Here is a 24633-nt window from a genome sequence, read left to right as displayed (position 1 = left end):
TCATGATGGAAGGAGAGAGACTTTACCATTAAAGCAAACCAAAGAATCCACGCCACCTAGTTGTCACTATGTAAGATGCTTGAAGGGATGAAGGCATGTATGTAATGACTTCACTAGACCCAAGATGAATGATGAGTGGGTGTTTTATTGGGGAGCAACTTACACAATAAAGAACCGCCGTAGTGTTTCTCTCCCCTTCCGATCCCATCTACAACCCAAGAGCTTGAAAGAAAGAGACCATACCCCTTCACGCTTTCCTCTTTCCAGTTCCTTCTGCACCTGAAGCCATATCCAAAGGGGTGTGGCCACTGTTACAAGTTCACAGACAAGATGCCACTACATAAGGCTTTAGGGACTATGGTAGAGGAGGAAGCTGTAGTTTGAATTCTAATTGGTCCTAATAATAAAAACCCAGAGTCCACTATGGGGTAAATGCTGAAAGATCAGAGAAGTGAAGGCGTTAGCCACTAGCGAGATTTCTTACCTCTCCTAAATCCTTAGACCGAAGGGGTGATATCCTGTCTCCTCCCGCCTTATATTCCTCTCTCCCAGCCAATATAACTTCCTGTCTCCACCTCTGAAGTGCTGGGATTAAAGGTGTGCGCCACCACTGCCTGGTCTCTATGGTTAACTAGTTGCCTCCTATGCTCTCTGATTTTCAGGAAGGTGTATTTGTTAGAGCACAAACAAATATCACTACAGGAAGAGGCTGGGCTTTCTCTGCCTCTTGCTCCCAAGTCTTTATTGATAAAATAGAACAATAGAGACTCAGTTAAAAATAACATGAATTAAATGGCATTAGAGATATCACAAACATCTACTGAAATCCCATCAAACACTGCTGAATGCACAACGAAACATTTTCTAAAGTAACATTTTCTAAAGTAGAGCGCAAAGCACATCTTAACAAATGTATAGAAATTGAAATAAGTTCTTGTATTCTGTCTGATCACAATAGAATAAGAATGCAATTCAGTAGCAAAAGAACATGTACAAACTCATGGGGATAGGACAACATATCTGAATCAAATGCAAACACAACGCACCCAAACCTACTTAATGCATGAAAGTGGCCATAAGCGGGAAGTGTATGCTTAGGATGCCTACATAAAACAAAGAAACAGAATCAGGGATAACTGTGGCAAGGTGACATACCCTGTTATATCAGCACTTAGAGCCAAGAGAATCACCACATGCTCAAGGCTGAGTGGATTTACAAGGTAAGTTCTACACAGTGAGACCACATCTCAAATATAAACAAATGAAAACCAGAGTTCAAGTAAACAGTGATGGATGGACTCAGGGGCATTGGAAAAGCGAGCCAAAGTCAGCATCAGTAAGTGGAAAGAAATATCAGGGCAGGCGTTAAGAAAATGTGAATAAACAACAACGCTCATTCTTTAGAATTTTTCAGGGCAGAGCCATGTTTTTTAAGATGATGGGGAAAATAAAGCATCAGTGAAGTTGAAGACATAAGGACTTCATGCAGTGGGGCTTTTAGAGGACTAGAAAGCTGCATAGAATGTTGGTGGCTGGTGGTGTAATTTAAGGAAAGCTGCAGGCAACAGGAAGACACCATGTGACTGGGCTCAAGCAGAGGGTTTTTGTTTAATTAGGGGAAGGGATCGTAAAAAGGGAAAAGGGACTGGGGAAACTGGCCTCCAGAGACAGGAGCAGCAGGAGAGAGGGAGAGAGAGAGGAAGAAAGGGGGAACAGACAGAGAGGGAGAGAAAGAGAGGAGGATGGGAGGTGGGCAGGGCCCTTTTAAAAGGGAACATAGTGAATGTGCACATGTGGTGCTCTAAGTGACTACAGCGGAGGATGTGTCCTGTTAGGACCCCAAAGACAGGACAGTATAGATGCCTGAATACTAACAACTGGGATCTACATAACACCTTCATAGTTTATTAGACTTACGTAAAACTCATAATAACTCTAAAATCACAGTTAGAAAGTGGATGAGCTTTGTACTTAGGTTCAGATATGTCTGGTTTCACTCACTGATTTTAATCAGGATCACAGTGCACTGTGTGCAGTTAGCTATGGCATAAGTTAGTTCCCATTCCCAGGATCATTTTATAATGAATTCTGTGTATTACCTGTCTGCATTTGGAGTTTCTATCTTCAATGATAGAATTGTCAGCAGCCGAGTATGAAATTTCACAAAGTTTATTCTAAACTTACTTTGGACAATAAGGTAGCAATATTATTTCATTCTTAATCCTTATCCTAATTTCTGTAAGTTGTGAATATTGTATTAGGAACCTTGATTATTTCATGTTAAGGCTATCATGAACAATTTATTTTGATCAGTTAGATAACAAAGAATAGCTGTAAAGATGGTGTCTCTTTTTAGCTATTTTTCTGTTGCTGTAATAAAGTACCATGACCAAGGCACCTTACATAAGAAAGCATGTGTTGGCCTCTAGTTCCAGAAGAATAAGAGTGCATCATGGCAGGAAGGTGTCCAGCAACCAGCAGGAGTGGGGTCAGGAACAGGGAACTGAGAGGTAACATCTTCAGATGCAAGCACAAAGCAGAAAGAGAAATCTGGAAATCCTCCAACAGGGCTGCATCATCTAAACCTCCCCCAAATAGCTGGGAACTAAGTGTTCAAATACCAGAGCTCATGGAGATGTGTCTCGTTCAAACTACCACAGTAAGATTTGGGTAGTTTGGTTTGTTAATATACTTAGTACATAGAGCTAGAGAGATGGCTTAGTGGGTAAGGTCACTGACTGCCCTTCCAGATGACCCAGGTTCAACTCCCAACACCGATGTGGCAGCTCACAGCCATCCATAACTCTAATTTTAAGGGATTTCTTCTGGCCTCCATGGGCACCACACACACACACACACACACACACACACACACACACGCAAGATACCTGCACATATAAGAAGTTTTTGAAATCTCAAATTCTTTAAATAAAAACATAAGAAGAAATATACATATTTTACTTCTTTTCCATTTGTAGGGAAGAGAAGTTGGGTATACAACATAGACTTGGTTGACCAGGAACTATACATATGGATGGATATATGTGTCATTATCTTCTGGCACAAAGGGCATGATTGATAGTTATCATATGCTTTATAAATGATGTTGTGTTTATCAGTAATACCCTTTACAGATGTAGGTAACAGGCACCTTCTATGTCTGAGCAGGGCTGGGGATCTTCCCAGAGGGGACACACACACACACACACACACACACACACACACACACACACACACACACAACTGTGTTAAAGAAAAAAATCCTGTTTCATAACCTAAAGACCAGCCCCTAAGGCTGAAAAATGAAAAGAAATATGACTGAAGGCAATATATAAAAATTGGAGGTAAAACTGCCCCCTTAGAGCATTGTTTCTTAACCTGTGACTCATGACCCCTCTAGGGGTCAAATGACCCTTTCACAGGGTAGCCTAAGGCAGTCGGAAAATATAGGTATTCTCATTATGATGCATAACAGTAGCAAAATTGCAGTTATGAAGAGGCAATGGGAATGATTTTGTGGTTGGGGGTCACCACAACCTGAGGAACTACGTTAAAGGGTCACAGCATTAGGAAGATTGGGAACCACTGATAGAGAGGGACATAAATTAGTGTACACCAAAAGCTCCTCCCTCCATTGTGACTTTAAACTCAGACAGTGTTGCCTCCTCTCCCTCCTCTTCTCATTCCTTCCTCACAGTTGTGCAGACAACACACTTGGCTGCTTTATTGTTCTCTCCCTAAATCCCACACGCCACCCTCAGATCCCCCTGTGCTCCTTTTGACTACTTCCATCCACAAGGCCAGGACCCTACTTACTGCAGAAGCTGAGAGACACTGCTGCCGCTGTAATTTAGTTAGTGGGGCCCTCACCCCAGCAGTTTACTCAGATACCTATTGCTGTCTACTCCAAAGCTTAACGACGTAAGACAACAGTAAGTTTTGTTAGTTTTCATGGGTTAGGAGCCAGTTAATTAGTAGTTTGATTCTGGGGTCTCCCATGAAAAAGCATAATTGGGTTTTGCAAAGGGTCACAAACAAAATGCCACATTGTATGTGGTTACCTGACACTTCCCAAGGATTCTTAGTCCATTTTTGTCAACTACCCATTTTGTCTGTCAAATTGCTGTTGATTGTTGACAGGAGTCTTCAGTTCTTCTCCACATGGGCCTGTACAGGGTTTTTAAATGTTTCCATGGTATGCTAATTCTTCACAATATGAGCTATCCAAAATCCCTGTGGAAGGGAGAGTATCTTTATGACTTAGTCTTGGAAGTCACCTCTTAAAGTACTACATACTAGGGTGCTCTACAAGTTATGGTGGCCAGTTCTGATTGAGTGACTCAGTTTGTAGACATAAAAAGCCTGTGGCTGCCAGGAGACAAGGATCACTGGAGTCATCTTGGAGAAAAACTGCCTTAAAGTCTTAGACGAGCTTTGGGAAAATGAGGAGACAGACATCAGTGGTAAACTGTAGTTATATATATTTCTAAAAGGATATTTTGTGCTAGCTTTTAAGCAAATGTTAGAAGCCTAAAATGTGTGTTTTTTCAGATTATTTAGAACATGTGACAATATACATGAATGTGATTATGCTAATGGAAATATAAACTTGGATTCTCATATCAGCTCAGCAAAACTTGCCCAAACAAAAACGAACAAAGAGAAATCATGGAACTGTGGCAATAGTAAGCAGAAACTTCAATATTCTACAAATAAATTGAAAGGAAATGATGCCTTTTCTGCTTCTGAAATTGGAGAAAACTTATTCAAAATACCATCTTTTTCAGTTGCATCTCAGCCTCATGACATTCAAGGTAATTTCTTATTCAGTTACTTATTCCAGGGATTTTTATGAAAATTAAAACCAATTTGCATTTCTCAGCATAAGGAAGAATAAAAATAGAGTTCTCTCTCCATGTGCAATTTATGCATTTCTTTATTGTTGCATTATTCTGTAGCTGTATCTCAATATTTTTAACGTTCCTCTCAGCAAAATGTTATTCAAATTTTATTGGAGATATTTTATGGAAATGGTTAAAATATCCACATAAATATGTAGTATCTTTTTTTTAGGTATAACTCCAAATGGTTTAGGCTCCTTGAAGGCTGTCACAGAAATCCGTATCCTTTATTTTAGATAGCTACTTCACATTTATTAAATTATATATTTTAAATGTTCTGTTTCACTGCACTCCTGTGTGTTTATTTTGGTTAGCATAGAAAAAGATGGAAAAGGAGATCTTTTGGGTCATTTAATAGAGATATTACATGATTATCAGTGTTACTTCAAGTGTGGCTTGCAGTCTGGTCCAATTTGAGAATTGTTTTCAGTCTGACAATTATAAACACAGAAATCAGATTTGTAGCCTTAGACAAACTTGGTATATTTACTTAAATATAGATAATTTATTTTGGTGGAAAAGAATAGGTATTGGATTAATTCAAATGGGAGGGGTTGAGACAGGGTTTTTCTCTGTAGCTTTGGAGGCTGTCCTGGAACTCACGCTGTAGACCAGGCTGGCCTGGAACTCATAGAGACCCGTCTGTCTCTGCCTCCCAGGTTCTGGGATTAAAGGCGTGCGCCACCAACTCGTGGAGGGCATTTTTACTGTTTTAGAAGGAACCTCATTTGAAGGTTATGAATAATCAGAGTTGTATGCTTGGGCATTTCTAATGTGAATACTTGAGTGTATTCAGAATATTCTGGTGGTGATATCCCTTTTACATCTGAAAAGCAGAAAGTGAATTTCAGTCATTGAGCAGTGTCTTTATTATTTTTCTATTGCTGTGATAAAATGCCATGGGCAAAGCAATTTATAAAAGAATGCGTTTAATGTGGCTCACACCTTTAGAGGGTTGAGAGTTCATCATGGCAGGGCAGAGTGGCAGCAAGCTGCAGGCGTCTGAGAGCTCACATCTTGATCAGCAAGTGGAAGGCAGAGGGAGAGCCTGAAACCTCAAAGCCCACCCCGCAGTGACACATCTCCAACAAGGTCACACTGCCTAATCCTTCCTAAACAGTTCCATAAACAGGGAGCCAGTCTGAGAGTCCAGCAAAAGCTGGACTGGCATGGAACTAGAGAGGTGGAGACAGAATCACCAGAGCAAGCTGACTAGATAGAATAGCTCGAGACAGCAAGCTCTACTTTTAGCAGAAGCCTGCCTCAATGTAAGAGGTAGAGAGCTAAGAAAAAGCACCCAAGGTCACCTTTTGGGGGGCCACATTGTAGTAGTTTGAAAGAAAATGGCCCCCAAAGGTGTGGCTTTGTTGGAGGAAGTGTGTCATTGTGGGGATGGGCTTTGAGGTCTCCTATGCTCAAGGTACTCCCCGTGTCACAGACCCTATATCTGAATCATCCCGCCATGATGATAGTGGACTGAACCTCTGAACTGTAAACCACCCCAATTAAATGTGTTTCCTTTATAAGAGTTACCGTGGTCATGCTGTCTCTTCACAGCAATAGAAACCCTAACTAAGACACACGTATGTATTTGCACCAGGGGAAGGGGAACATAAATAGTTTAGTAGTAGGCAATCAACTATTGTCTAATTAGACCTAAGCATCCCGTCTCTGAGGACTAGCTTTCATAGTACCAGAAAGTACCCTGCAAGCTTCCAAAAGAGAGAGCAGCCAACTGATGAGCTATGGCGCCTATGAACCACATCAACAGCCAGTATGGTACAATAACCGTAAGGGTTACACCTTGGTGGTAACCAACAGCTCTCTAATTGGACTGTGGACCTACTCAGTATCAGAGAAATCATGCTGGTACTAGAAAGCTCACAATGCAGTGAGCACCAGCTCTGCTGTCTACACTCGGGTGTCAGCAGCACCAGCTCTGCTGTCTGTACTTGTATGCACTGGTTTCATATGCTCACGATAACTTCATTATTTAAAAGCATGTGTCCAAAGTGAAAGACAGAAGAGTTTGTAGATCACTTGGACACATGTATTTGCAGGTTGAGTCTTTGGGACATCACAAGTTTTGTCAGATTGCTCTGGCTGTAGTACTGCCATCTTCAGTTGTGCAGACATCTCCAGTATGACAAATAATTGCAACAGTGCTGCTGCAAGTTTATGGAACAAAGGAAAATTTGATTTTGAGTGTTCACAGTGATGATAGATGATGTACTTAATGGCAGAGGTTTATCGTGCATTGGGAGAGAGAGTCTGCCTGTACTCTGAACAGAGATTCAGTTTTGTGAATATAAATTGATGCAGGTCTATCTAATGAGAGAGAAACCAGCATGATGGGCCACTCTTAGGCTTGTTATAAATAAATATTTTATAGGGAAAAACATTCCTTGAGGGAAAATGAATCTTTAAAAAGCTGACGGACTCTAAATTTTGTTTTTATTTTATCACACATTTTCAAATACATTTTTTAAGTTTTCATTTTTACATGTGTGTGCTTGTCTGTATTAATTATGACAATATTGTGACAAGTTGAAAGAATGAAGATTTAGAAATTAACCATATGGCTTAATAAGTGCAAACCTACAGTCAGTGAGGCACTGTGCTGAATTGTGGAATATGCCAATTAAGAAAAGAGATAGTGAGTCCTTGCCCTTGAGTTACAATGGAAGATGGGGGTGAGGTAGATCTGAACAATAGTGACTGTAAAAATAAGTCATATGACATTTCAGAAGGCGATGAGTACTAGGGAGAAAGAAAATGCAGGGTAGGGTAAGAGAGAACTAAATCGAGATTGCTGGAATCGAAGGCTCAAGATACAGGATTTAGTAAAAGACACAGGACAAACCTTAGGGTGGTGAGAAGCAAGCAATGAGACGAAAGAACAGGGAAAGGCGTCATGCAGCTCTGCCGAGCTTTTCTCTTCTCTTCTTTTCCTTTTCTTTTTTTTTTCCTTTGGGTTTTTCGAGACAGGGTTTCTCAGTGGCTTTGGAGGCTGTCCTGGATCTCACTCTTGTAGACCAGGCTGGCCTTAAACTCACGGAGATTGGCCTGCCTCTGCCTCCAAATGCTGGGATTAAAGGTGTGCGTCACCACCGCAGCAACCGTGGCTGGTGTTTTTGATAGTAGAGCCCATTATAACTAGAGGAGATGAGCATGAGGTGACGAGAACAGAGGATCTGAAACAGAGCAATAAAGGCTGGTGGGAGATTGGAGGGACAGAGCTGGGCGATAAGATGAAGGGCCTTGCAGGGAAAGGGGGAATTTAGACAGAAAAGTCATATAAGTTGTTTTAAAAGTTTTGAAAGCATTATTACAACAACCCATGAGTATCTAGACAACTATGTCCTTTCAAATATGTATTTTACAGTTTTTATTTATTTCCATCTGTGTGTATGTGTGTGTACCTGATTGTCTATATATATGCACTACCTGCATGAAGGTATCCTTAGAGGCCAAAAGAAGGCAGTGGGTCCCTGGAACTGGACCACAGGTGTGTGCTTGTGAGCTGTGTGATGTTGGTGCTAGGACAGAATTCAGATTCTCTGCAAGAACAGCAAGGCCTCTTAACTACTGAACCATTCATTCTTCCCGCCCCCAGGAAATCCCAAAGGCCTTGCTTGTAGAAACTCATTCTTTTTTGTAGTGCCTTAGATCTAGTAATGCACTTGCATATGGTGCTAATAACTGTAGTTGACCAATTGCAACTTAATATGAAGAATGCCATTAACACATTACTGAACCTGGCAGTAGAGTCTCACCTTAGAGAGTGGGGTAATTATTTACTATCCTATTAGTAGTTTTAAACTTTCTACCATGGGGAGTATAACTCAAGGTCATTTACTGAGCAAATATGCTGGTAACTATAATTAAATCAAACAACACAAATAATATTAAAAATGTAGACATTCAATATTAACTGACCAGAACACCACTATTAATGAAACTCAGTCAAAATCAGTTAATAAGTGAAAATTTGAACATTAAAGACAATATAAAAATTAAGTGTCTTAGTCAAGACAAGTAAGAAAAAGCAGACTAAAATAGCTCTAATAGGCATGTCTGCATATATTCAGATCTCCATCAGGTTTTGTTCCTTATATAACCTTCCATTTTCCCACAGGGATTTTATCAGTTATTTTTAGAATAAGCGATGTGGAAACAGAATGCAATAACTTCTGTTATTTTTAATTTAAAAATCATATTTGGCTGTGTGTTTTGCCTGCATGTGTGTGTGTTGTACCACATGTGTGCCATGTGCCTGGTGCCTGATGACATCAGGAGAAGCATCAGATCCCCTGTAACCTGAACTATGGCTATGTGGGTGCTAGTAATCAAACCCAGGTTCTCTGCAAGAGCATGTGTTCTTAACTGCCTTGTCATTTCTCCAGTTCCCTCCCATTAATTCTTAACATGCTAACACAGCAAATGTTAAAACCTTATCATTGGATGGATATGGTGAGAGTCAATAGCATTAAAACAGAATTTTAAAATTAAAAGTAAACATTCTTAAATTCTGAAATAATTTAACTCCTTAATGTTCTTCTAAGCAGCAAAATTTAGAAGTATATTCAAAGAATTCCCTTACTTCAACTATATACAGTCCAAAGCCTTTGATGATGTAAGTATCTTATAATTACTTATCTTTCTCTTCTCACTAACTGTGGCTCTCTGAGGAGAGGGAAATGTCACCACCATTCAATTACAGGTACATTTCAGGAGATTAGGGAAGGCTTGTTAAAGAGCACAGGCGAATCACATTGGTGGATTGGCTTATGTTTATTAAATTCATAAGAATTTCTCTGAAGGGTAAAGGAATGATTTTCTATTAGGTCCAGCGTTCATTTTGACAAAACAGGATGGTGTGACACAATGTGTTGTTTTAGAGGTTGAAGTGACTAGAGCAGGACCACAGTTAGGAATTGTAGAGGTAAACATACGTGAAGTAATATTCCTAATCTTAAATCACATTTTCCAGAATATTGAGAATGCATATAAACTCTACCTATTAATGATCATTTGACTTTGTATCTCTTAGCTTCTTTACACAGATAGGAATTTTGTGATTTGTGCCCCCACTGGTTCTGGGAAAACCGTAGTGTTTGAACTTGCAATAACTAGATTGTTAATGGAAGTACCATTGCCATGGCTCAACATGAAAATTGTTTACAGTAAGTACATATTGTAAAAGTGTTGACTAATTATAATCAAAGAGTGAAGCAGAAATGGAGTCATTTCATCTTCGAGCAAGGGGATTATTACTTGGTAGCTCAATAGGTCATACATTAGAAATCTTAGTTTATCCAGTTGTGGTGCTGTGACTGAACCTATTGACAAGAGCTCTGCTGTGAGCTCTGCCCACCTACAGAGTCTGCTGCCAGACAGTAAGCTCAGAAAGGGTCTTGCACACACTAGGTAAGAGGTCTACCACTTTGCTGTAATCCTAGCATTCTGTACATTTTAATAAAGACATGCCACAATTGGTTTCCTCTGTTACACTAAATTTGAAACACCTTTCCCCAGAGTTGTATATAAAAATAATATTTGAATTGAGGATTTGAATTTTATGTTTAGAAATGACTGATCACAAAAGCTTCCTAAGAAAAGGCAATAATCACTTGTTCCATCTCTTCCCAACTTTAGATTCCTTGGGCAATCACTTCTGTTTCAATTTTTAGTTCTTCTTGGTGGTAACTTTTTAGCTTACTATGTTTATATTTTTAACTTTTACTTTATCAATATTACATAGCAGTAAGTGTGCTTTTATACTAACTTTATTAATTAGAGCTTGAGAAAACAATTCTAAAGTTACACTGGTGTTCAAATTAAATATATTATTTCAGTGGCACCAATAAAAGCCCTTTGTAGTCAGCGGTTTGATGACTGGAAAGAAAAGTTTGGACCAATGGGCTTGAACTGTAAAGAACTTACTGGAGATACAGTAATGGATGACCTGTTTGAGATTCAACATGCCAATATAATTATGACAACTCCAGTAAGTATTATTTACATTTCATTATTTACTTACAGATACTTGTTTATCTCCATTAAGAAAATTTGTTAAAAGAAAATACAAAGTATAATCATGCAATTTCAATATAAACAAATTACCATAAAAATACTAATAATCAGGATATGGAGAGAGTATCATAGACAAAAAAGTGGAAGCGAAATGATCACATATGTGAACAATGAGAAAAACAAGCCAATTTGTAATTGTGGATAATCTATAACCACGTTTTTCCCTATATTCATTTGTCCAAGTATGTATTATAGAAGTAATACCTTGGTAGGGCTTAAAAATATATAATTAGTGGGTTGGGTTCAGTGGTTAAGAGCCTTGGCTGCTCTTCTAGAGGATCTGAGTTTGGTTCCCAACACCCTCCCGTCTCAGGAGATCCCATGGTCTTTTCTGGTCTTCACAGGCACAACATGCATATGTTGCACAGATATAAATGCAAGCAAAACATCTACACACATCAAATATGCAGAGTGTAATTAGATTTTGACTTGTGATTATTTCAAAGATTGAAGACCTTATGTTTTAAGACTCTTAAAATAATTTAAGTAACTTTTAGTCCTCGCCTCTTTGGTGTAGATTTTAAAGAATCAAGTAAAACAGTGCCCTTTGTACTATGTCTGATAAGATTTACCAGTGTCTTAAACAATACTTGTAATTCCTTATTAGAATAAACTACTTGCATTTTCCACGTAGGAGAAGTGGGACAGCATGACCAGGAAGTGGAGAGACAACTCTTTAGTCCAGCTGGTTCGACTGTTTCTCATTGATGAGGTAGTGAACGCATTCACTCTTAGAGATAAACATAAAGTGATATTTAAAATGGATAGAAAGAAATGACACTTTCTGTAAAATAATGTTTTTGGGCTTTCAAACTGGAAAATGCTTATTTTTCCAAGGAAAAATACTAATATTGCATTTTAATTGATTAATTAGATTTTTAGTTTTATACCTAATGATTCTCTCTTGATTTCTTACCTAGGTGCATATTATAAAAGATGAAAACCGTGGTCCAACTCTTGAGGTTGTTGTTAGCAGAATGAAAACGGTACAGTCTTTATCTGGGGCCTTACAAAATGCCAGCCCCGTCCCTATGAGGTTTGTGGCTGTATCTGCAACAATTCCCAATGCTGAGGATGTAAGTCACGGTCTTCACTTGCTTGACTTCACTATTTATGGAATATTTAGTCAATTTGACCTCAGAGAAAATGGTATTTCTGTCAATCACTTGATAAATTTAATATATGGGGAAAGTTAGTGCTAGATTTCATTAGCATAGCAACTTATGGCCATTGAATTTAATAAAATATTTTCAGAACAAATCTGGTATTTGCTTTTACCTAAAATTTATAGTGTTCACTTTTTTCAGACACCTTGTAACTTGGATAGTAATGTGTCATGATTGTTGGATGAGATGACTCTTCTTTTTTCTGATTGTTTGAGACAGGGTTTCTCTGTGTAATAGTCCTGGCTGTCCTGGAACTCAGTCTGTAGACCAGGCTGGCCTCAAACTCACAGAGATCTGCCTGCCCCTGCCTCCCGAGTGCTGGGACTACCGTCGTGTGCCACCACCCCGGCTAGAATGAGCTGGCTCTTAATTGTCTAACAGTGTGTGGGGGGAAAAAAGTGATGGCCGAGGTGATCACCCACTTTCCCTCAGTTCTGTGTGCCTGTGTTGCAGTAGCACTAGTGACTGTTTCAAAGGGGGCAGATGTTTGGACTTGTCCTTGTGTGACCAGGAGGATGACTTCATGCATATTTGGATGTGTGTAGACCCAGAGTGGTTTGCGGTATTATACTTTCGATAATAGATTTTTAGTTTTGATTAAAAAATATATGACTCTTTTATTATGTGTACAGGGGTGTTTTGCTGTATGTGTGTTTGTGCATGCTTGGTGCCCTTGGAGGTCAGAGAAAGGAACTGAATCCTTTAGAACTGGAGTTACAGATGTTTGTGAAGCCACCATGTGGGTGCTGGGAATTGAACTCAGGTCCTCTGGAAGAGCAGCCAGTGCTCTTAACCTGTGAGCCATCTCTCCAGCCCTCCAGCAAACTTCTTAAAAACTAGCAGAAAATAAGGTAATTCCATGTCCACATGGCAATACATAGATTAGCAGAAATGGGTTAATTTAAATGTAAGAGCTAGCTAGTAATAAGCCTGAGCCATCAACTAAACACTTAAAATTAATATTAATCCTCTGAATGGTTACTTGGGAACTGACAAGCTGAAGAAAAACCTCTGATTACATTTTATCTCCTCCATTGAGGAGAGGCCTCTGTGTGTTTAACATTCCTGATTTCCCTAGTGATCAATGGGTACAAGAACCTTTGTGCCCCCAACATTTATTCACTTGGGACTGAATTAATTGTTATCAGAAAACTTCTTCCCAGAATTGTGCTGTGCTTAAATATTGCTAAAATAAATCAGTTGAAGACAGACTCTTGAAGTTTGGCTCAGCACCACTCACCTAAGTTGGGCTGAATTCAGTTTGGTTGTTCCCTCACCTGGATCATTTCCCTGCAGTGTTAGGACCCTCCCACAGCGGGATCTCACTGTGTGGCCCTGGCTGGCCTGAACTCAAAGACCTACGAGCCTTTGCCTCCTGAATGCTGGGATTAAAGACACATGCCACCATGTCATAGACAGTTTTGACTTATATAAAAAGAATACTTGCCGGGCGTTGGTGGCACACGCCTTTAATCCCAGCACTCAGGAGGCAGAGGCAGGCGGATCTCTGTGAGTTCGAGGCCGGGCTGGACCAACAGCATCAAAAACGATACAGAGAAACCCCGTCTCATAAAACCAAAAAAATAAAAAATAAAAAATAAATAAAAATAAAAAGAATACACTTGAAATTTATGAAGTGTTCTTCTATATCTACAGTGTATCAGCCCGTTTTCTGTTGCTGTAACAAAATATCTAAAGCTGGATAACTGATTTTTTAAAAGAGGCTTATTTCACTCATGTTTGGAAAAATAAGACTCATTTGTTTAGCCTGGTGACTGTCCTCCTGGCCACCTCAAACATGAAAAGTAGCTCATAGTCAGCCGAAGAGATTGTTTGTTTGTAGTGCTGCAGACTGAGCCTCCAGCCTCGCACTGGGCTGCTGTCCATCCCTGCATTCTTTCTCCCACGGTTTCCACCACCACAACCACACGAGTAGCTGGGATGACAGGCCGGCCGCAGACTCACCCTTTTCTAACAACGGCTCTCGAGAGACTTGCTCTGTGAGACGGCCTCCCTCTGCTCTAGGGCAGCTTCCTCAATGTTTTTAATGATTCCCTCTCTACACTGTTGCTACACTGGGAACAGGCTTCTAACCTATAAACCCTGGGAAACATACAAAGTACACCTTCACCATAGCGGCATGGAATCATTATACATGTTACCAAATATTCTTTACCTTTCGTGGTTTTATTTTTATATATTTAATCTAACCTCATAATATAGTGTTATTCCCACTTCTCTGTTATAAACAGCACTGAAGTTAATATATCTTTGGAAATATTCATACTCAGTTCTGTACCATGACATGGAGTAAAAGAACTAAGTGAAAGGCTAGTTTAAACTTTCAGGAGATACTGCCTTCAATAAATGTCACGTTCATTTATTTAAGAAGTCATTTCTGTACTTCCTGTTACCAGCATCTTTTTTTTTTTTTCGAGACAGGGTTTCTCTGTATTGCTTTGGAGGCTGTCCTGGAACTAGCTCTTGTAGACCAGGCTAGCCTTGAACTCACAGAGATCCACCTGCCTCTACCTCCCGAGTGCTGGAATTAAAGGCATGCGCCACCAACGCCATTTTTGTATCCTAATATTAGATAACATAATAATGAAATTATTTTTATAATAATAAATATTTCTCAAATGTACATACTTTCAAGATTTTTACTTCATTGAATTTTTTACTGAGTGAAGTATTTTAATATATTTGTCAACTACATTAACTTTTTAAAACCAAGTCAGTGATGTCCTTTGCCTTTTTTCACACTGAGATAGTGGTTTTTTTATTGATTTATAGCAATTCTTATAAAAATACCATCACATTCTTGAAACTTCCTTCATTGTGGTAATCACTAGTTCTTTGAATACTGGTTTCTTTTTGTTTTTCTTGTTCTTTCCCTCAATATTCCTCTAAAATAATAATCTTTATCCTTGACTCCTCTAGAAGTGCAAATTCTTGTGTGTTTGGAACTTTGATTTGTGTGACCAAATTGATTTTAATTCTAATTTGGAAACAAAATACTAATAACTAGTTAGAACTTTACCACGTGAAAGTGTTTATGGTCTTGAAACACGGCTATTGATAGCATTTACTAACATGCCTATAGAGTAGTATTAGTGAAACGTGTGATGTTGAAAAGAGGATTGGATCAAATACTTCCAACCTCTAAAGTGGTCTATAGTTGTGTTGTGTTTAGTTCTAGAACTTTCCAGGACACAGTTGTAATGTACATGTTTTCCAGGTTGCAGAATGGCTCTCAGACGGCGAGAGGCCTGCTGTGTGTCTGAAGATGGATGAGAGCCACAGGCCCGTGAAACTGCAAAAAGTGGTCCTGGGTTTTCCCTGCAGTAGCAACCAGACTGAATTTAAGTTCGACTTGGCCCTCAACTATAAAGTTTACAGTGTTATACGAACATACTCCGATCAGAAGCCCACACTTGTGGTATGGATTGTTAGTTGCTGGTTTTGTGTGCGGTGTTCCGTTTTTTAACCTGATTGATATAGAATTCACTAATTTATTTTCAGTTCTGTGCAACAAGGAAAGGTGTGCAGCAGGCTGCTTCTGTTCTTGTAAAAGATGCTAAATTTATTATCAGTGTGCAACAGAAACTAAGGTATGTGCTTTCATTTGTTCTCAGAAGTGGGAGGACTTTTGGGAATCACTTAGGTGAAATGAGAAAGTGGCTCATCTCTTAACCTTGGACAGGCTACTTGATATCTTCAAGCCTAGGTTTGTTACCTGTACAATAGAAAGAGTGGTGGCTTTACAGAGCGAGCGAGAAAATGTAAAAGTGGCATTAAAAACAAAGGGATGGGTGTACGGAAAGAGGCCTCGAGTAGTTATAAGTAGTTTGGAGCTCTGTGCTTTTTGTGACTGAACACAATGAGTAAGTTGGCTGTGCCACTTTTAGTGGGAGGTAGGGTGTGACCACCAAGACCCTTGTCTCCTTGTTTGCAGCCTAGTTCTGAAAGCAGTTTTGGAAGATGTGTGGGATCCGTGTGTTATGGGAAACTCATTTGCACAGACTCCGTCCTCTAAGGCAAACACACACTTGTGTGTCCTTAGCTGAATTTGCCTGTGAGAGGCTCCTTAGTCCCGGGCACGCACCCCTGTCTGTCTGCTGCACACAGTGCACTTGTCTGTTTCAGATAGCCATGGTCTTGAACGGAAGCATATGCAGGATTTTAGTTTGCTTTCCCATTTCCTCTTCTTGCCTCATTACTTAAGGGAAGTTTCTTTACCTCTTTCCTTCACTGTCCCACCACTTTTTAATCTTTATTCCTCTTTATAGTTTTAAGCTTTTTCAGCAGTTAAATGCCAGAATAGGTATGTGACATTAGAGACACAGACTTAAATTATAACACTCCACTTATGCCTGCTTGTGTGCTATCAGGCATATTATTTCTCTCAACTTCAATTTATGGAACTTTCCCTTATCTTTCTTTTTTGCATTAAATTTTTTGGCACTGGAGATGAAACCTAGGGCCTTGTTCACATAGGAAATCATTTTGCAGTCACTGTCTGCTCTTGCAGTGCCTCTGCCTCCAGCTGTGCTCTCCCCAAGGCTGGCTTGGAGTTTATTTCTTACAAACATGCAAACATTAGTAGACAAATTATGGGGAAGCTTTCTTGTTCTGACCCCATGGACATAGTAACCACTTACATTGGTTTTTAATGTGAGTTTTCTTCCTCCCTTCCTTCCTTCCTTCCTTCCTTCCTTCCTTCCTTCCTTCCTTCCTTCCTTCCTTCCTTCCTTCCTATGTTTGGTTTAGAAGTGAGCTTTTATGTTAGCAGCTAATACATCTTGAGTAGGAAAACTAGATATTCTATGCTCCCCCTGTTGGTATATATTTGTGAGGACATTTCATATAGTGTGCTCTATTTCTGTCCCCTCCCCACACTCCTACGCTCCCCTTCCCCAATCCTCTTTGACATAGTCCCTGCTGTTTAAAGGTAGCTTCCAGTACTTCCCACTGCTATAGAGTAGCTGCCACTACCCGGGGGATTCCCCTACCATTGCAAGCTCGCCAGGACAGACTCATAAAAAAGTATATGGGGAAAGTTTTCCTTTAATAAAACTTGTCACAGCTTGTAGTTTTTTGTTTGTTTGTTTTTAAAGATAGCTTGCAGATGGTGGCATTGTGAAAGTCTCTTCATTTTTAGAATAACAAACTATTTCAGAATTTCATGTTACAGGGAATAACTTATTAATTTCACATTTCAATAGGTTACAGAAGTCTGCATATTCTATAAGGGATTCAAAACTAAAAGGTAGGGTTAAAGGCAATTTTCTTTTTTTGATCCTGGAAAAAATTTGGAGCCTTAGGCATGCCAGGCCAAACAGTCTACCTCAGAACCACACCTCCAACCTAGAGACAACTTTTGAATAGCAGGGTTAAATATAGATAGGAGTGTCAGTGCTGGTGAGGTGGGAGCAGGGGTTACAGGTGGTGAATCCTGCTGCAGATGTCTTGGTGTGTGGTGTTGGTTATCACCATGGGAGCAGGGGTTACAGGTGGTGATTCCTGCTGCAGATGTCTTGGTGTGTGGTGTTGGCTGTCACCATGGGAGCAGTGATTGACAGGTGGTGTGTTCCTGCTGCAGATGTCTTGGTGTGTGGTGTTGGTTATCACCATGCTGGCATGGAGCTCTCAGACAGGAAACTGGTTGAAGGACTGTTTATTTCAGGAGATCTCCCAGTTCTTTGTAAGTAAAACATATTTCTTGTACATATTTTGAAAATTTATTTTTAAGGGAAAAAAAGCTTAGGTAATCTGATTAATTTCTCCCAAGAACTGAAAAAGAACCTGAATGTATATATTACATTAAACTCTTTAGCAAAGTTTAATTCTTTATCATTTTATTGAACATACTACAATTTGAAAGATCTTAAGCTATTTTATTTTTAGGGTACATTATTATTTGAGATTATAAAGTCCTCTATTCCTTTTTTTCTAAATTTCTTAGAGTTTTTTATTCCATTTATATCATTATGTCTCATATAAGAAAATACATTCCCGCTGGGCGGTGGTGGCACATGTCTTTAATCCCAGCACTCGGGAAGCAGAGGCAGGCAGATCTCTGTGAGTTCGAGGCCGGGCTGGTCTGACAGCCTCCAAAGCAATACAGAGAAACCCTGTCTCGTAAAACCAAAAAAAATATATATATATATACATACACACACACACATATATATATACACATATATATATATTCCCAGGACAAAAAATTAAATGGCTTGACTATTCTGCATTCTGATTGATAGTCACTACCAGTACTCTAGCTATGGGCGTGAACCTGCCGGCTCACCTGGTCGTGATAAAGTCTACCATGCACTACACTGGGGGCATGTTTGAGGAGTACAGTGAGACAGACATTCTGCAGATGATTGGGAGAGCTGGCAGACCCCAGGTAAGGGACACTGGCTTTTCTTTTTAACCTTTTAAATATGGCAAAGAAGGAGTGTTCTATGTTTTTTATTTACATTTCATAATTATGTTGAAAAATAATGTAATTTAAACATCAAGTTTAATGGAGGACTAAACATAAAGAAGACTCACCAACTGAGATTATAGGAGTTTAATGTACTCTTCCCACTCCATCCTGTCTAAACTACTCTGAGTTAAAGGGTGGACGTGCAAATGAGTGCACTGGTCAAGGGGCTATGAAGGGAATTCTCAGCTTATTTCTAGTCTGATAAAGAATTTGTGTCATTTTTATGTGTGTTTATTTTCGAAACTGCATCTCTATATGTAGCCTAGGCTGGACTCAAACTTGCCACCTTTCTGGTTTTGCCTCCTAAATATTAAGATTGCAGCATACGCCATATGTCTAGTTCTGGCATTGGGATGGGCAGCTTTGCCTTGTGAAGGACTGTTGTGCACCTCCGAACATGTAACATCCCAGGGTCGGAGCACTAAATTTTACAATTAAAATTCAGCCCACATTTATCACAAAATATGTCTGACAAGGGCTTGAATGAGGAAATCATCCTTTCAGATACTAAGAGAAAATCCTGGAAAAAACATCATTTTCAAAGTATCAAAATGCTTTGTCACACAAGGTTTTATTTTTAGAGGATAAACCAAATACATCGAGTTATGTGGTACCTAGTTAGTGTTACTGCTGCTGTGATAAAGCACTGACCAAAGGCAACCTGGCCAGGAAAGGGCTCATTTCCTTACACCTCCACCTCAGTCTTCCATCAAGGAGTCAGGACAGGGACTCAGCAGGGCAGGGATCTGGGGGCAGGAGCTGATGGAGAGGCCGTGGAGGGTGCTGCTTACTGGTCTGTTCAGCCTGCTCTCTTACAGAACCTGGCATCGCCACAGCCCAGGGACAGCACCGCTCACAGTAGACTGGACTCTCCCACATCACTCTCTCAATTAGAAAATGCCCTATAGGATTGCCTACAGCCCAGTCTTATGGAGGCATTTTCCTGATTGAGGGTCCCTCCTCTCAGATGACTTTAGCTTGTGTCAAGTTGTCATAAAACTGGCTAGCATATATGGAAACTACACTAAATCTTGTTTTTAATTCAGTTTACAAGATTTGACATTAACATTGTCAAAATTATATAATATTGAAACAAAAGTGGTATTTACAGTTATACTCTTGAGAGATGGTTTTAAATTAATTTTTTGTTAATATTAAAATTCAGAAGCAGATTTTAGTCCTTTTGGCCTATGATTTATTGATTTATGGCAAGTTCTGAGGAAAAGATTCATCATTGTAACATGCTCTAGTGTTTGCTAATCTCTGTGCTTTGGTTACTGTTCCAGTTTGACACTACAGCTACTGCCGTTATTATGACCCGATTGAGTACAAGAGAGAAGTACATTCAGATGTTAGCTTGTAACGACACTGTGGAAAGCAGGTAACAAAGAACAGTTCAAGAAGAAAATTCATGATTGTTGGTTTTTCCTATAATATATGGAAGGCAGTTTGGTTTGGGGATTTTCTAAGATTGTTTTCTTGGAATAGTCTTATCGATTTAACTATAAAACATGTCATTTTAGGACTTAAATAGATTTATTTAAAGACAACAGAGTTTTATTTAGTGATGGTTCTTAGCACACAATAGTACATATCTTTGCTATAAAGTCTTAAAAGGTAGTACTAATTATTGTTGTATTATAACTTATGAGTATTAAATTTATAATATTTATAATTACTCACTCTTAGTAAGAGAAATATTTTCACACCTCAAACTTTGTTTTATAATGAGTGAAAATGTGAATGTCTGGAATTGTTCTCAGTATGTCATAAGTCCTCCTCTTTGGGAAAAATAGGACATAATCTACACTGCTATTACCGTACTGACTTACTTATTAAAATAAAGTATCTTCGAGAACTATGAAGTAAGGAGAAATCTCATTTTTAAAGATGTTGAACTGACTTTTTAAGATTTTCTCTTGTATTTTTGAAAATTATTTTTCATGAGTTATTAAAGCAGCAACTTGTATGTTATATACTTTTACAGTTTAAAAAGTAAGATTGATGTTCTTGAGGTTCACATTAGTGACACAGTTTTTCCCCCTAGTTTGCACAGACATCTCATTGAACATTTAAATGCAGAGATTGTGCTTCACACCATCACAGACGTGAGCATTGCGCTGGACTGGATCCGGTCAACCCTGCTGTACATCAGAGCTCTGAAAAACCCTTCTCATTATGGTTTGTGATTTGACATAGAAATGCAGTGATTGTTTTCAAACCCACTGGGTTTCTACTTATATTTTTAGAGAACAGATTGCAGAAACTAGTAAGCAACAGGAAGGAAAGTAGCCATCACCTCTGTATTCAGAGGCAAGAGTGGACAAAAATGAGAGCTCACTGTCTGCTCTGCACTTAGTCTGTTAATGTTTTAAAATGAACACAGTTAAAAATAGACTCAATGAAAAAGAACCTTAAGTACCTAAACTAGTTTAAAGTAAGTTAAAGTTTTGAATCTTTTTCATATTTATCTTTCAGTTGACCTCCTGTTCTAAATTTGTGGCTGTTCATTTTTCAGTTTATAAGAACAGAAAGCAAATCATAAAAGCAAATAGGGTGCAATTTTATTTTCCATTTTTAATGCAAACAATGTCCCATTGTATTAGTTTTCCAACAAATTACTTAAAGCATAACATCTTGGAACAGCCAACATTTATTATCTCATGGAAAAATCCAGTGTACAGATTACCATAATTTTTTTTATCTGTTGATGAACATTTAGGCTGGTTCCATTTTTTTCTATTGTGATGAATACAGCAATGTACATGAATGGTCATGCATCTCTGTGTAGTATGTGACTAAGAGTCCTTTGTGTATTTGCCTAGGAGTGGGAAAACTGGGCCATAACATACTTGTTTCACTTAAAGATTTTTTAAAATGTATTTTTGGGCATATATGTCTGCATGAGTGTACATGTTTAGTGCACCTGAACTCATTAGTGGAGGCTAGAAGAGAGCGTTGGATGTCCTCCTCTGTTACTCTGTCCTCCTTTGAGGTGGGGTCTCTAACTGAACCTGTAGCTCATGCTTTCTCAGCTAGACTGGAAGATAGGAAGCCCTGGTCCTCCTGTCCCCACCTCCTTGGAGCTGTGTTTGTGAGCTTGTGTAGGAAGCTCAGCTTGTTATGGAGATACTGGGATCCAAATCCCAGTTCTCATGACTGAATAGCAAGCATTATTTTTTGTTGTTGGTTTGGTTTGGTTTTTGAGATAGGGTTTCTCTGTGTAACCCTGGCTGTTCTGTAACTCACTTTGTAGACCAGGCTGGCCTTGAGCTCACAGAGATCTGCCTGCCTCTGCCTCCCAAGTGCTGGGATTAAAGGTCCTTCTTACCACTGTCCAGCCTGTCTTCATTTTCTTTTAACTCATAGCATTCATGAGATTGCTTCATATAATTGAGTCTATTAGTAATGATTCTTTTGTCATTACAGTGTAATCCCAGTTATATCAATATATCACAGTTTAGTTAACTATTTTGTGGATGGAAAAATAATCATTTCCAAGTTTTGACTATATACACCTGCCTCAAGTGTACTTATCCCCACACAAATATATGTGCACATAGCTAAAAATAATAATAGATCTTTAAGACTGATTCTATATAGCTTTTGTTGAAATATTGTATTTCTCATTACTTATTACAGTTTTAAAAAAACAAAATATAGCCAGTTGATAGTAAAAAGATTATAAAATAGTGGTTGTGTTCTATGAACAGTTAAGCCTCTTTGAGCCCATCAAACTGTTATTAATCTGTATGGAATATAGATGCTCTTCTTTATGTCAAGTTTAGATTGAACCTATAAACACTAATTAAGTACACTCCATTTTAAAAATAAAGTTTCTTGACTTACACAGGTTTTGTATCTGGATTGAACAAAGATGGAATTGAAGCAAAGTTACAAGGTCAGATGTATTTCCTTCTGATATCTATCTCTCTGTGTATATGTTGTATAAATCTTGAGGAAAAATGTCAGTTACTAAAGAAATAAGGATATGTAATTTATTTTTAAAAGTAAACTTGTCTGGAGAAAACTATTGAATTATTTTTTCTGGCATGTGTAGCTTTTCTATATTGATTAATCCTGTCAGAATATCTGCCCTTAAATAATAAGTTAGCTTACTGAGGTTTTGTTTTTAAAATGACCCTGATCTTTGAAAACATTGCTAATGAACACTTTATTTTCCTTCTTAGTTTAATTTTAATTGAAAATATAATCCTAGATTTATTGTGGGGTTCTCATGCAAATCTGTGTTATATTTCCTTTTCAAATTTCAACCTTTTTAACTTTAAGATTTTATTACCTGTCTTTAACTATAAAAATCCAATAAGCACTTATTAGGATTTAACATTACTGTGTCTTCACTGTGGTGAAACTGTCACTAAAATATTTTAACTTGTTCTCACTTTGTATGTGGCAAATAAAAATGCAGAGATAAGGATAAAGTAATAAGCTGTCTCATTTAAAGAATAAATATGTTGCCAGGCGTTGGTGGCACACGCCTTTAATCCCAGCACTCGGGAGGCAGAGGCAGGCCTGGTCTACAAGAGCTAGTTCCAGGACAGCCTCCAAAACAATACAGAGAAACCCTGTCTCGAAAAGCAAAAAAAAAAAAAAAAAAAAAAAAAAAGAATAAATATGTTGCTGGGTATGGTGCATGTACTTGTAATCCAAGTACTCAAAAAGATGCAGGAGGATGATGGTAAGTAGTAAGTGTGAGGCCAGCCTGTTCTACATAGTGAGTTCCAGACAGCAAAAGGAATAACTATGTTATTTAGCATGGTGACAAATACTCACATAAATTTATCATGCTGCTGTTAAAATATATTTATAAAATATTATTCTTGTGAACCATTTTCTAACTGAAGATTTAAAACTAAGTGATATATCAGTGATTATGATAAATTGCAGATAGGTAACAGTATTATCTTGCTCTATTCTGATAATCTTAATGTTTAATTTTCTATTAAGTTAGCACAATCACTATCAATGTTTGCCTTCTCTTTCATTATTAACTGATACGAGTTTTGTCTACATAGAAGAGTATCTGTTTATTGCATATATTAATGAAAAGCTATGGCTATAGGAGAGGAAAATATTTGTTTTGTTTCTCATTCAATGCAAGGCCCATGGAAAATACCCCTATAACAAGAGTGAAGCATAGTAAAATTTTAAATCAAAGGTTTACATGTTGTGAAAGCCTTTGGAAATGAAGACCTCAAGACCTAGGGAAGCCTGTGCCTTTTGCTGTTTGGTGAAAGAAGTGGACAGATGGCTATCTGTCATCCATGTTAATAAGCATGCAGGGACACACCACTGCCTGTGTGTTTGGAGTTTTCTTGGCCTCTCTGTGTACTGTTTCTTCCCCTGGATATGGAGTAGGACTCCTCTGGAATGAGAACAAATTTCATTAATCTCTTTGACTCCGTACTTCTGAAGCAAGAGCATGGGCAGTAAGTGAGATCTGTAAGTCTTGTACATAACCTTATAAAGGCAACTATGAACAATTAGTTTGGCAAAGAGGAAAGCAGTGATGGCCCCTTCTGCTGAGGACAGCTGCAATCGCCTCAGGTCATTGTCTCTGGCTCAGAGCCTTGTCATGAATGAAGCTGTATATGGAACTGCATGCTACAAATAGAGCACGCCCTGGGTTCCACTATGCAAATGAGGCAGATACCCTAAACCTCTGTGAAGCCAGGCAGCAGAGCTGAGAAACTTTCTTCCTGCTACTTCTTCCCTGGAAGCTTATCTGAAGTGCTGTCACTTTTCCTGCTCCTGTCTGCATGACTCTGCAGTTCTTTGATCTGGGACACAAGAACCTGGAACCCCTCAGGAGGTGCCCTTTTAATCCTGGCATCAGCTAGTATCATTTTGTGCTACTGTATCTTTGATGAACGCTTAAAGGAGTAACAGGGCAGTGGTGGCAGGCGGATCTCCGTGAGTTCAAGGCCAGCCTGGTGTACAGAGTGAATATTCCAGG

The 24633-nt window shown here is 38.8% G+C and overlaps 1 protein-coding gene across 1 annotated transcript in view; it reads left to right on the top strand.

Annotated features, from left to right (window-relative positions):
- Hfm1 (helicase for meiosis 1) overlaps nt 1–24633 on the top strand; it is an 89209-nt gene that overhangs the window by 14649 nt on the left and 49927 nt on the right. The window contains exons 5-19 of the mRNA XM_021231398.2: nt 4627–4814; nt 5074–5121; nt 9467–9537; nt 9955–10087; nt 10760–10911; nt 11632–11709; nt 11918–12073; nt 15402–15602; nt 15686–15774; nt 17389–17432; nt 17766–17867; nt 18427–18572; nt 19943–20037; nt 20704–20837; nt 22510–22557. Of these exons, the coding sequence (XP_021087057.1) occupies nt 4627–4814; nt 5074–5121; nt 9467–9537; nt 9955–10087; nt 10760–10911; nt 11632–11709; nt 11918–12073; nt 15402–15602; nt 15686–15774; nt 17389–17432; nt 17766–17867; nt 18427–18572; nt 19943–20037; nt 20704–20837; nt 22510–22557 (1685 nt within the window). The remainder of the gene's footprint in view (nt 1–4626; nt 4815–5073; nt 5122–9466; nt 9538–9954; nt 10088–10759; nt 10912–11631; nt 11710–11917; nt 12074–15401; nt 15603–15685; nt 15775–17388; nt 17433–17765; nt 17868–18426; nt 18573–19942; nt 20038–20703; nt 20838–22509; nt 22558–24633) is intronic.

This window comes from Mesocricetus auratus, unplaced genomic scaffold (assembly GCF_017639785.1).
Source record: "Mesocricetus auratus isolate SY011 unplaced genomic scaffold, BCM_Maur_2.0 Super-Scaffold_100031, whole genome shotgun sequence".
Taxonomy (NCBI): Eukaryota; Metazoa; Chordata; class Mammalia; order Rodentia; family Cricetidae; genus Mesocricetus; species Mesocricetus auratus.
The sequence above is the reverse complement of the archived record's forward strand: the minus strand, read 5'-3'. Positions and strand labels throughout refer to the sequence as shown.